General features: G+C 38.1%; 1 protein-coding gene across 4 annotated transcripts in view; it reads right to left on the bottom strand.

Moving 5' to 3' along the window:
* Nucleotides 1–14,008, bottom strand: part of CCNT2 (cyclin T2) — a 701,155-nt gene extending 687,147 nt beyond the window's left edge. For 2 of the 4 annotated variants that reach the window (XM_044074938.1, XM_044074940.1), the window contains exons 1-2: nucleotides 13,820–14,008; nucleotides 13,150–13,231 (exon numbers count right to left, since the gene is read on the bottom strand). In XM_044074938.1, the coding sequence (XP_043930873.1) occupies nucleotides 13,150–13,231; nucleotides 13,820–13,977 (240 nt within the window). In that variant the 5' untranslated portion in view covers nucleotides 13,978–14,008. The remainder of the gene's footprint in view (nucleotides 1–13,149; nucleotides 13,232–13,819) is intronic. The other 2 variants (XM_044074936.1, XM_044074937.1) reach the window with 1 other exon arrangement.
* Between the last annotated feature and the right edge of the window lie 527 nt (nucleotides 14,009–14,535).

The raw sequence follows: 14,535 nt of genomic DNA, 5'->3' as shown, positions 1-14,535 counted from the left end.
CGCCATACTCTATACTATTCATTCAGGTCCACAGATTTGCTCCATCATATACTAGCTTTGTTGGCTTCAAATCAAACTAATCTGGGGTCTCAAGTACATGAACTTTTTACTTGAACACTTTTGGACCCAGCTGCTTAATTTATAAAACTCTCCATCTACTCCCACACAGAGCAACCTCAGTATCAATTCTGCGACCCCCCCCCCCCACAAAACTACAATATACTAACACTTTCTCACTTAGTACCAACACTGATAACCACCACCTAAAATTTTGATCCCAGTAAAAAGGACATCTACGGAAACAATCCCAATGTTTGCTTCCCAATGCAGCCACATCACCCAATCTCCAACGGGGTCTCTCAAACATAACTGTCATACATTAAAACTACCAACTGACCTATATTCCTACACCCCATCTTTTTACATAACAGCACTACATACATGTTCATATCTGAAATAAATACAAGCCCTATGACTACACAATCCTTAAGCATGACTACACATACAAAAATTTATTAACCACTGTCATTTATCTAAACTGTGTACTCTGTGGCATCTGTACAATTGTGCTCCTATTTTTCCTCAACTTTATCTGTATTTGCCTGGTGTGAACCTGAAATTGGTCTACTGCAGTGATGGCGAATCTGACACTTGTGTCAAAGGTGACACGTCAGCAATCAACACCCAAGTTACCAAAGAGACTGCATTTATTACTCGTGTGAAGGGCATTGAATTATTTTGTGCCAGGAGCCAGTTAAACAGGTTCCCATTACCCGCTCGAACGTTTAGGTTAGCAAATACCTAAACATTGATCTGGCAATAGCGAAAGCAAAAAAAAAACTGAACGGCCGATTTAATACAGGATAGAATTTTCTTGGTTGCTATGCAGATTTTGACCATTTCCTCACTGTAGAGCGATCTCGGAGTTTGTATACTTAGTTAGGGGGGTGGGGGTGAAACAGACACTTCATTATTTTTTTGCAGCCGAGGGAATTCATTCCCTACATTAAACCGGCTGTTCACGGTTTTCATTTTTCGATATTACCAAATCAAAGTTTAGGTATTCGCTAACCTAAACGTTCAATCAGGTAATATAGACTCGAACAACACTGCTCCAGAGGGAAAGCAGTTAACCTCAAAGACAATTTCAGTATACTGTCTTGACAGTCTGCAAATGGCAGTGCTGACTTCTCTTCGTGGTTACATTTCTGCAAAGGGAAAATAGTCTGCATTTCTAAGCCTGTGCTGTTTTACATCCCTCCTAAACCTGGCAACTTCTTACACTTAATGACAATAATTTGATTCAAAGACTTAATATACATTTTCTGAAGTACAATAATTCATGTTAATTTTTTTCTGCACGTCTCAGATTAACAGTTCTAGTAGTTTAAAACTGTCCACGTCTCTTATTTCGAGATTTCTCCCCGATTCTGTTGAGACTTATCCCTGATGTACTGAGAGCTATGCTGTTTTAATTCATTTATTTTATATATTTTATGGGGGGGGGGGGGGGGGTGACACACCAGAGTCAAGTTAAGCATTTGCGAACCTTTGACATGCTGAACCCAAAAGGTTCACACCACTGGTCTACTGTGATGAGAACTCTACTGTGTAAAGACAAATTTCAATGGTGCAGTATTACCTGCAGGGATAATCTACATTATCTAGAACACCAAATTACAACTCATCGCTTATATACATTCCCTCCAAGCAAAAGCAAAACCTATATACCTCCATTTTAATGTACTTTTGTTCTCTTCCCTTATAGCTTGACTTTCACATGCACCTTACAATATTTGCTACTATAACCCATCAGTCATTCTCAATACTAAGCAAGGGATCACATGAAACACAATGCCCAGCCATATACATCTTTAAGTTCTCCAACTGAATTCTTTAAACTTTTCACAACATAGCTCTCAACCAATCAGGGAAAATCTCAACAGAAATCGGGGACAAATCCAGAAATAACCAGGAACATTGAAGTATTAGCACTATTAACTTGAGATGTTGATAGAATAAAAAAATGTTAAGTCAATATACATTTTCTGAACTAAAAACAGTTAAATTACCATCATTTAGCAAGTGCACCTTTTCTCCAACAGTCAGTTTGAAGAGGGACAAAACCAAGTCAAAAGCAGGGACATTTCTGAAAATCAGACACAGTTGAGAGGTCTGTTTCACAAGTACTTAATGGTACTCCTTGCCAAAACTGAACAGAGACTCAGTTAATCCTACAAAAAATGGATGAGTCGTATTCCTTTCAAATATCTTAACCTAACTTAACAGAACTTCACCCACTAACTTAAGACTACGTGCTGTATTACCCTTCCAAGCCTTCACAGAAGGCTATTCCACTCTACCACTATTTCCCACTACTCCAGCTTTTGTTTTTAATTAAAGCTGACCATCCAGGATACAATCTTTTAAAATGTCTACCCTTGACACGGATTTAATCCTGCATCCACTTGCGATACACCAGCTATACGAAATTAGTTTACCTTATACCAAGTTAAATTCTTCTACATTATTAAAGCTATAATAACTCCACCCTCACAAGAATTGTTCCTCATTCTTTATACTATTGTCTGTCATGTGTACCTTCAGCCACATTCTCCCCCTTTATCTTCAATCAGCATGTCAACAGGAATGAAGGAGACAGTGGAGCCCCCATAGCTTTATGCCCCCCAAAGTTTAATTACAGTCAGTGCAAACAAAGCATAATGGGGTAAACAACTTAGGTTCCAACCCATACTTAATACCCAAGAGGTCAACAGCCTACCCATTTTACGGTCGCATTCAAGCTGCTCATATCACCGGATCATCCAGTACTTTGAAACATTTTCTTCACCATTCTAAAACAAAAACCAGACTACAGTTTATCTTCAAACAAAAAACCATAAAGTAACGCCAACGAAGGATAAACTTATTTCCAGTTAAGTATCTTCATTCCAATTAACAGGAAACTTCTTTAGAAGTTAAACACTCCCCACTGCTAGCTTAAATAGGTATAAAAAGACACACGACCTATTAAACCGCTTCACTTAAAGTCACAATACATATAATCTAAAAAATATATTCCAATATACGCATGCAAATATCTTAAAATGAAATACACCACTAAATGCATCAAACCACATGTCTCAACTGTTTTATTCTTTAATACTTTACCTATAGAGAGCAAAAAGAACTACTGCATAGACTTTAATGTCCCCTTTATCCAAAACTACAATAGTTTTTTGGTTTAAAAAAGAAACCACAAACACTATTGTTATTATACCCTCAGACTACAGCATGCCCAAAGAAATTCTACTCTCTTCACAAAATATGAAGTTTCCCATATCATGCACTCAACACTCCTATCTCGTTATTTTGCCAAAGTTGCAATACCCAAGCACATCTTGGCAGGATAGTATCACATCTTTTGGCCTTCTGCCTCATCTTTACCAAAAACAGTCTTCAGCTTTCCTGCACGTGACCAAGCCACCATAATGTGTTCTCTTAGACCTTCCACGCAACAGGTATTGCAGCTTTTCTCCACCCTTATTTCGGTCTCTTTCACAACCCAAACTTTTCTCCATTTCCACTCCACCATCACAATAAAATATCTGTGTAAGAAATAAGCTATATGAAAGAAGTGTTTTCCCAGTCAAACTTTCAACATACAGCAGTTTCCCTCGAATCATGTCAAAGATTATCTACCACAGCAACTGCACCTTTGACACAAGGCCTGGAAATAGAAATGGTGGCGGGTATCTCTCTCAAGATAACCCCATCTCTGACTTCATTTAATCAACAATCCAGTTCAACTTGCTGATGTATATCAATCTCCTCATCCACTTAAAAATTAGTGTGTCTTATTTAAAACAGTACTTCAGCGACAGATGAAACATTGTAATCCTTGCTAATTTCAAAACTCCTAACCCTCGCATTTAATTTTAACATCTTTGTCACACATTACATAGTGACACAGGTATGCATTCAATTTTAAAATGGGGGAGGGATCACTGCGAAGATTTTTTTTTTCATGAATTATACGATATTGTGTTCTTTACAATCATTCAGCATTGTACAAATTTGGTTCTCTCCTACTTTAAAACCTTTAAATACTGCTATTCCTGAACACTATGTACATACTGTATCCCACAGATATTATTTCTATGCAGTTTGCCCCTTCTCAAAAGCCTCACCTCTAATTTTATTTTTAATACCCTTTACTACATCCAATATTCTACTTCAGATTTCTAGTAAGTTTAAGCAACCAACAGATTTCTAGTAAGTTTAAGCAACCAACAGCTTTGAACCTAGTAGGGCATTACTAGAATTTCTTGCCAATATGGAACATTCAGCCATCCATCTACTCCAATGTTAAAATCACCACTCATCCTGACTTAACGGGGTGGTGAAAGCCACACAACTCTGGCTAGGCTTATAAATGCCCTAGGGCAGATAGCCTAGTATGAACCTATGAAACCTATTAACACTTCCCAGTTTCTCATTCAATACTACATACCCCCATCCCACTTTCAGCAGACATTTCCCTGTCCCCTTCAAAGTACACAATGCAGTGAATTGTAAAGACACTAACATTCCTATCAGGTCAAAATCTGAAAGAAGACATAGAACACCCCCAAAATCGCACAGCTCCACAATGGACTGGTCTTTAATATTTATCTGAAATGAACCTCTTACAACTTCATAATATATGCTTCCCAAAAATCTGAAGATTGGACAAAGCCAGGGAAAAAAAAAAAAAAAAAAAAAATCAAATCAATGGCCAACAGGAAGCGTTAAAGCAGATTCAACTTGGGAATAAAGCATCTACATAACAGCTGGATGCACAAGTCCCAAAATAAAAAGAAGTGTCCAATTCTGCTAGGCGCACTGATGACAGGACTGGAAAAATGGCATTGCAGAATCCACATTCTTTGGGTTTAAGACAGGCTCAGTGGGAGGCTGGACCTCTTACTGTAGTAGTTCACAAAAACCAACAAGCCAAAAGAGAACCACAAGGATAATATTGTTAAGGTAAAGAAAAAATTATGCATGGTTACCATTATGAACGTAGCCCAGAAATTCCAGACAGATGACATGCAGAAAGATTGAAAAAAAGTTAGAGGAAAGAAAAACAAACATTCGCTTAAGAGAAACTGACAAGCTTCAAATGCAAATTTGTATTAATACAGCAGATCTGACGAAGAAAGTTTTGCCTGCTTCAAAAAAGTGAGAAGTGTGAATAACAAAATCCAGGAATTTTTTGAAAGGTACAAGAAAAACATGGACATGAGCAAAAAAATTCTGACAATTGGCGCTTAGATTAGGTGGTAAAGAGCAAAGAAATACAAGAAAGTGAAAAGGGAAAAGCAGGACTTCTGGTGTCAATTCATGCTGGTAATTAGAGGGAGGGGACCGAAAGATGAAAGAAAGGCAGATCAAATAAGACAGTATGACCTGTTAGAGATTGTATATATAGTCTGGGTTTGTGCAGGAGCACATCCAGTTGTTGAGGAGGCATTCCTTAAGTAAATGTTCAAATTTAGTTGCAATGACACAATTATTTATGATAATGTATTCCAAAGTTCAGATAAGTGGTTAGAGAAGAGGCAATCTCCACAGCCATTGCTAGATTTAACTGTTAGCAGGCCTTTGATGGTGGATATTAAGTGTTCTACAGCTATAGTAAGGCTGAACAAGATATTTGACAGAGGGACAGCTATCTGGGTGGATGCATAGTGTATGAAGTTTAGTTGGTCAGTCAGAAGATATGGAAGTTCTAGCCATTTTAGATGCTGCAACGCATTGCAGTGGTGTGATCTGTAAGGGAGGTTTGAGACAATCTTGCTACTTTGTTGTAGCAGGACTAAACTCTTTTTTCGAGTTAGTAGTATAGCTGAAGCATAAAGGAGGGTGGAAAGTAGGTGGGTTCTAGACATGGCTGGTCTGGTGGGGTCAGTTAGGAAATGTTTGTTCCTATAGAGCGAGCCTAGTTTGATGTGTACCTTTTTGATGGTTACTGTTAAGTGCTAGTCAAACCTCAATTTTGTCTCAGTCAACTCCTAGGAGCTTAGTATGCTCTACTGGCTCTATTGTAGTATTAGTGGAAGAGGTGGTGTGTGTGTGTGGGGGGGTGCTGGCTATGTATTTTGTTAATAGTAGAGAACATGAGCTTAGTTTTACTTGGGTTGAGAACAAGTTGAACATCCGGCAAATAACCTGTGTCACTGAAGACCTTTTGGGCTGTTTGGAGTGAAGTGAGTGTGCTGACCCTTGGGGTACCCACACACACACGACAGCAGGGTTGACAGTTCATTAATCCATTTGACTGGATGTTCTGGAACCTTCTGTAGAACGACCACAGGAATAAAGAATGCCTTCAGCTTAAAACAAAGATCTAAAAGAAGAGGTGCTTGATCCAACAGAAAGGAATCAACATAAAACTGATTAAAAACAGTAATCAAGACTATTAACAGAAATTAGTAAACAGGATGCATTACTATACACGCATAACTAGTAACAGAAGTCTTACCACAAAAGTACAGGGCAACATCGGAAAGGAAAGAAAAAAAATCAAATGCCACCACGGAAGTATCAAATAAAGAACACTAGAAAACAATTGAGACAAATTGTTGCTATTAAAGTATAGAAGAGGGAACAGATTTAAAACTTAGAAAACAGACGTGTCAAAAGCAATGTGTAGTATTAGAAACCACAATACTGCAAACAATAGAATTAAAATAGCAGCACAAGCAAAAACAAAAAAAAAAAAAAAAACACTAAGAGAAATGGAAAAAAAAACACAAAAAATATCTGTAAAGATGCTGAATAGATAGAAATAGTAAAAAAAATTCTGCTCTACAGAATAGGATATTGAAAGTAACTGCTAGAGAAAAAGTGAAAATGCAGACACGGCCCAGGTGCGGTACCCAACATCTGGCTAAATATATCTTTATACAAATACTTAGCTCTGATTAAGAGCTACTTGTATGTGTACACTAAACAGACACCAACCTGGTTAACAGAAAAAAATATAATCATCTGTAAGAGAGAGTGAACCTGGCAAGATATCCTAAAAACTATAGCGCAATAACTTGTTTTTAGATTATGTATAAACTATACTGGAATTGATACCAACAGATTTTAGACCAAGAGAACAAAATAAGTCATATGTAACAGATCATTTACTGTTACAAGTACAGAGAATTGCAAACAGGGGAAGAATAGGTACAGCAAAGATAAAGAACAAAAAACACGTGTGACAGCATCCCACATTCATGGATAAAAGTAGTGCTTACAGATACACCAGAAGCATCCCACAATGAATCAGTTACATTACAGTGATCATGAAAACTACTATGCAGCTAAGCCACGATAAAGGACAGACATCATCCCAGGGATAAAAATTCAAAGGGGAATACTTCAGGGTGAGTTTACCAATGCCCCTTTGTTCTGCCCTTAATCTATTAAGCCATTTAGAAGATTAGGTCTTCTAGAAACCAACCTTGTTTACATTCTCATCTACTTTTTGTGGGCAACTTGAAACTGTACAGTTCACCAGATGAGAAGCCGAATGCACAACTTACCTGTCAAAGTTTTGACCAAGTGTAATCATTTGGTTTTGATAAATGTACAACGGCAATATTTACAGGGGGAAAGCTGAAGCACCAAGAAAGCAACAGTCTGGGACAGAATGTAATATAAAGGAAATCGAGCAGAAGGGAGTGTATAAATATTTGGGAACTGATGAAGGATTGAAAATAAAACACGAAATGTGAACAAAACTCCTTAAGAAATATTTAAGATATTTAAAATAGCCCCAATATCTAGGAACAAAATCCAAGCTATACACCAATTTGCTCTTCCTGTTCTTACAGTTTTGGGGTGGACTGGCCACAAAAGGTATTGGATCAGTTGGACAGGAAAACAAGAAAATGCTTCACACTTACCAAATGATACATAAAAGTCAGTGACACCAAGAGTATGTATTCCTCATTCTGACAAAGGTTTGGGCCTCCTCAAAATGACATGCTCTGCAATCATAGGACTCTATACATAGCTGCTGTCCTCATCAGATGGAAACACGTTTTGAAACATGAAAACAAATCTAAGATTACTTCCCCGCTTAGGTTTAGCAGAAGCATTATCAGTGTCAAGCAGAAATGGAAACCAAATCAGAAGTGAACAAAACTCAAGCAGCAACTGAATGTGCAAATAAAGGAATACAAGCAGAAGAATCAGATGAGAAAGCAAGAAATGCGGAAAGGGCATAAATATAGTTGCAAGTACAAAATCCACCTGGAACCACCACCACATGTCAATCAGGACCGGACTCAGGATTGGTTAAGGAGAGATTAATTTAAATCAAAAGATGAAAGATTAATATCAGTGGCCCAGGATAGTGAAGTATACACATGGTTTACAAAGTCCATTAAACATGTTGAAAAAAACAAAACAAAAAAAAAAAAAACGCAGGTTCTGTAAAAACAACTGGAAACAGTCGCACATCTTGCTGCTGAATGCAACTCAGTATACAGGCACTCTGTCACTGGTGTAAGGCAGGGGTCTGCAATCTGTAGGCATAATGGAGGCACATGTGGTTTCTGTTCATTTTACACACACCTCAACTGTGCAGATAGGCCAAAAATATGAGCCAAAAGTCAGGACAATTTCTCATAAAATTGTGGTTTTCTTGCAAATCATTGAGGGCTGAAGTCAGAAAAAATAGACTTGAGTTTCAGATTTCATACCCTTCAGAAAAACTCATGCTAATGAAAATTATTATTCTATCAACTTTAAGTTTGTAACAGCAGTATTTAAAAAGTGTCCCTAGTTTTGGGCCTTTGTGCCCCACTATTTATGGCTTTGACCAAATTTCTTGTTCTAAGAGGTCGAGAGAGAGACAGCGGTCGAGCAATCCCAACAAAGGAACAAAAACAGAGATTTTAAATATTGCTCTTATAAACTTAATTATTTTATATTTAGGATAATAGCTATATATAAAATTTTTACGCTGTGCTACCTTCAATTTAAGGGGCAAATAGGTTTTGGCTCCCGATCAATTTGGTGGGAGAGGGGCCAAAATGGCTCTTGACAGTGAAGGTTGCAAACCCCTGGTGTAAGGAGTAATAATGTGGCAAGACTGTTACATTGAATATCGTGCATACATTACCATACTGATGTAGCTGAGAAGCATTGGAAACATGAGAAAGCATTACAGAGAACGATGAAGTTTACACCACATGGTATTACCCATTACCGGCAGTTCAAAAAAAAAAAGTAGAGACGACAAAACCAGATATAGTAGTCCACGAAAAGATAGAAGTAGCGCAGATTGTTGAAATTGCTACACCCAGTGAGATTAGTGTCATACTTGGACACAGTCAAAAAATATCAGGATCTGCAGACAAAAACATGGGCAATGTGGAAGATACACAAACAGTTCAAAACTAGCAGGAGCAATAGATCAAATAAAGGAACTAAACTCATATTTAGACATGCTACTAATATACGCAACTCCATATGAACTGCAGGAGTTGTCCATGCTGGGCACACCGCCAAGTACCGAGAAGAGCACTTTTGACCAACATCAAAAACTGAAACAATAGTAATTTCACGAACTTTGACTTATGAAAAGGGTCATCATTAGAAACCCCAAAAGATTTAAAGAAATTAAACTCAGATGGAAGTTTACAAGTAGATCAATTGTAGCATGTGTGTTCCCTGACAGAATAGTAGGGTCAATAGGGTGGCTATATTAAGGGGCAGATGCAAGAATAAATGCTACAGTGCTCAGCTCAGATGAGCTTTGAAGAGAAACCCAACAGATTTCCTCTTTCCCTTTTTTGCTTCATCTTTGGAACCACTACTAACAAATAAGGGATTCAAATTTTATACAACTGGTAAGGTTCTCAAAAATGTTAAAACTTCCCGCATTGGCAGACAAAGTAAAATCCAGAACAAGTACAAAATGTGGGACTTTCCAAGACCATTTCAAGCCTTTTTACAGTATATAACAAATGAGGATGATATCTGTGGTGGTGCAGCAGTAGTGTTGTTGCCTCACAGCAAGAGGTTCTCCCGTTCGATTCTCGGCTGGAGTGCAGGGAGTGCCTTGTGTGTGGTGTCTGCATGTCCTCCCCATGTTTGGGTGGGCGTTCGAAGACATGCGTAAATGGGGCGTGCCTTGGTTGAACGTTGAGCTGGCACCTCGGCATTCGTGAAAATCTACTGTCAATCATTAGCGGACTGGAGTTCCGCTGTGGCGACCCCTAACCGGGAAAAGCCGAAATACAAACAAATGAGGGTGATGACAAAACAAAAGCAGTAGCAAACTATGTGCACATGCTTGAATTGATTCAGCAAAAGCAACACTCATGGGGATATGAAATGAAGTATTTGGTTGAACGTTTGTTATGATATCTGAAAATAAATGGAAAAATTTGAAAAAAGTACAAAAATTAAAATATACTATCTAAATAACTAGTAAGGATAAAAAGTGTTTAGTTTCCTTAGTCTTGAAACCAAAATAAAAACATCCCCAAAAAACAAGATCAGTATACCCCAAGGACCTAAACCTCTAAAATAAACAGGGTGTATTGGGGACAAAGTGTCTCAGAGGTTAATCCTTCCCTAGAACAGACTTCACATCCATGTACAGAAAAACTCATCCCTAACCCCATTCAAACAGACAGACAGGAAACTGCAAATTTACATGAATTTAGCACATATGTCCCTAACAGATGGCCAGACTTCGAAAGTTTAGTGTACAAGCCTATATTGTAATTGGAAAATTCCATGAGAATTTAGACATCAGCAACATCTTGGTAAATTTGGAGTAAGTACGTTTAGCCATAAAACTGCTCCTCATCCAATAGCTTCGTGCCCATCTTATAGTCTACCACCCTGTCTTTCAGCAACTAGAAAAATATAATCCAAATAAACTGTTCTAGAGAAGAACCGGCACCAGAAATGCCACAAGTCCAGTTCAGGCAACTCAATCACCCAAATCAGGATGTGCATTCTGTAAGAACCATGAATGTGTATCACTGAAAAAATGTTTCAACACCACAACATTATAATAATGCCACAGAAATAACTACCGATATTATGTACTACTACAAACAAAACAGTAGTGGTGCCCTCCCAACCTGACATTCTGCACACTCCAATCTGACTTGATATTCTGATAATTGTAGATTTATACAATGCCAGAATACATTATTCTACACATTCTGCACTAAACAAAGAACACACCCTTGCTTTAGAAAAATTGTTTTGCATGGCTATTACAGAATCTGCCATCAAAAAAATTGGTTAAAAAAAAAAAAAAAAAAATCACCAAAATTAAATACATTTACTTCAATTATCTTTTGACAATCAGGGCACCTACTGGGTTGAGGCCCATTTTTAGTGGAAACATGGGGATGAACTGCTCCAAAATTCGTTGTTACAAGTAACGCACAGCAACCAGAACACTACACTTGGTTGGTATACATACATTATGGTTATACCACTATGCAGAGAAACACAACAGCTTGCTCAAAGTATACACGTGGAAACTTAAGCACATCACTACAGGATTAACTCACTAGCACAGCTCAACTGGCAATTAAGTGTACAGGATCAATCCCCACCCGTACCACGACTGAAAGCTCTCACACAACCGCACTTAGTGCCAGTCACACAAATATCCACTTCAAAATGAACAGTACCTTACATCAACAGCAATATACAAAATGCATTACAGAGGCAGTCTGAGGAAAAATTTCATAACCACCACACTGTTGCATGGTATGCTGTCAATACATGCTTGAGGAGAGGGTGCAGCCCCCCAACCTACTTTACAAGGGTGGCTGGTTGGGGAGGAGACAGCAGAGCCTCAAATGTAAGAAATGATATACAATCATTGCAATATGTATGAACTATATTAAACAGACAAAAATTATACAATTAAATCTAAAAGTTTACACTAAAAATGCACACAAACACACTGTTGCACTGATCCATGCATCTGAGGAGAGCTTGTGTTCTACTCATACATTGTTAATCTCGATGCCAATGCACCTTGTTTAAACTTTAGACAACTCTGTTAAACTTATGACTGCTGTCATAACCATGCTTAATCTTTGTAATATTATTGTGTGTATAACAGCCTCACACTTAAAGGCTGAAAATTAACATGGCACTAGATCAGCTAAATTCAATTCCATCACACACTTCATCTTTCTAAATGATTCAGATAAGGTATTCCCAATCAAGGGAATTACTATGAAACCAAAAGCCATACATCAGTTCAGGATTCTCCACCGATATAAAGCAACAACATTCCCCCACTAACCTTACCCCAAACATAAAACTCTAACCCACAATGGACTGATTTTTTAAAGGAGCCTTAAACTAGCAGGCATAGGTGGGACATTTAGTAGCATAATTAATTATGTTGCTTGCACATAGCATCTCCCTGCTCGCTACAAATAACCATGCCCCAAGTTACCCCTCTGTTTAACTTTGGTTCTATGTGGGGTACCTATTTACAAAATGTGCATCTTCATGCCCATGCCACAGGTTTCCAAAAGATAAAGTCTCCACTTTCTTACCATAACTCCAAAACAAGTGGACTGAGAAAAATGACAGTCAAAAAATACAACTAGATGATAAACTCGACTCCATTGCAAGACTGTGTCTGGGCCTTATACCCACTGCTTGCAGAAATAAGTGTACTTTTAATGAAAAATTATTTCTAGTGTATAGATCACACATCTTCCAACAACCTGCTTTACCTTTGCAAAATAGAGAGGAAGCAAGAAACTACCCAGACTGTTAATAGGCACTAGACAACAAAAATCATTCCGGACAGGGTGGTCATCTATAGCAAAGGGCACTCTCTCATTGTATAAATGGGAAGTTTATAGCATTCCAATTTAATTATTGCTTCCCTTTTCTGAGAAACTGGAGGACCTAGCGAAAATCCACACAGGAGCAGGCAGGACATGCAGACGACACACAGAACACACCCCATGCAGAGAATCAACCAGCACAATCTCCTGCAAAAAGACATTTAGAAATACTGTTAATACACAACGATGTAATAATTACACACATCTAATAATGAAAATCAGCGTGTTAAAAACTAAACCATAAAAAAACACTTACATTCCTGGGAAACTTGACGAAGGAATGATGCATATAAAACCGGTGCATATACACGATTGCTGTGTTGATAGTCAATTGAGAACTACAAAGATTAAGGAAAATACAACCAATAAATAACTCCCATTGGGGGGGGGGGGGGATCATACACACCGAATTCTTTCAAGATTCAGTATTTAATACCACTTCTCTCATACATCACAACACAAAAAATAAACACCCCAAATGCAAAGCTCACGTACGAATCAACTCTCAAATAAATTCTTGACAACTGACAGTAAATGTCACAACACGTGTATACTTTCAATACCGGCTTTTACAACGTGTACAAAGACCTAACACTGCATTCAATATACTTTCATTACTCAATCAGAATATTAAATATGAAAGAAAAAAGTGCATACCCTTCAAACAGGAAAAGAGTAGTTGGGCACCACCGGTACTTGTCCTTTCAAAGGCCAATACGAGACTCAGTGGGCCGACAACCACAGAAAAGCAATACTTCCTGGTTTTATATACTAATAATACTATGTGAAAATTAAACCACTACAGTTTTCCAAACTCATAATTCCACCCAATCAACATACCGGCAAGGCCTATCAATCTCCAACTAAATCATTTATCCAGGCCTCAGCTAACACACAGCACTCTGAATTATTACACAAAAGGATACACATTCAGTCTTTGACCCATGTCTTGTATCAAGTTAGCAGACTGCTGACGGTAAGACAGCTCCTTGTCAGCCTCGATCCCACAACGACGAGTGGGAGTATTTTCCAACTGTTCCCGAGTGAAGAACCATCTCGAAGAAGACCCTCGGCAACCCGCCATGACACTCGAAGGACCATAACATGGGAACGGACATACGCCACGGCTCAGACCTTACTGCGTCACGGATGTCGGAAATGGCATGACGCCACATACGCATCACGCTGTGTCTTCTGGGGCTTGTAGTTATGCTTTTACCCCATCTTCCTCAGTAACTTATATTTCATTTCCAAGCTGACCCTGTATCAGAGTACAGTAACATATGTTGCATTCCTTTCCTCATTAACCACTCCCTAATTTGCTAATACATTCGGGATCAATTACCAAATGTTCCAAAAAAAAAGCGAGAAAAGTAGCTACAGAAGTCCATGAAAATAAGTATGTTGATCATTGAAATTGCTTCACCCGGTGATTACAGTGTCTTATGTTTGGGGAGATATAAAGTCATAATTGAAGAGATACGTTTTTGCGCGCACGTCAGACTTGTGTTACCCCAGTACTTTAAAACCGATCATTACTGGTGCATGTCTCTAAACTGTACTGAATTTTGCAGCATGTCTCTAATTTTTGCACAGTTTGTCATAAAAAGTTATATTTTTCTGGCAAATCTCTAAAGATTAC

The sequence above is a fragment of the Protopterus annectens genome, chromosome 6.part0 (assembly GCF_019279795.1).
Source record: "Protopterus annectens isolate FY-2018-M chromosome 6.part0, PAN1.0, whole genome shotgun sequence".
Lineage (NCBI taxonomy): Eukaryota > Metazoa > Chordata > Ceratodontiformes > Protopteridae > Protopterus > Protopterus annectens.
This window is presented reverse-complemented; position numbering and strand designations above follow the sequence as displayed.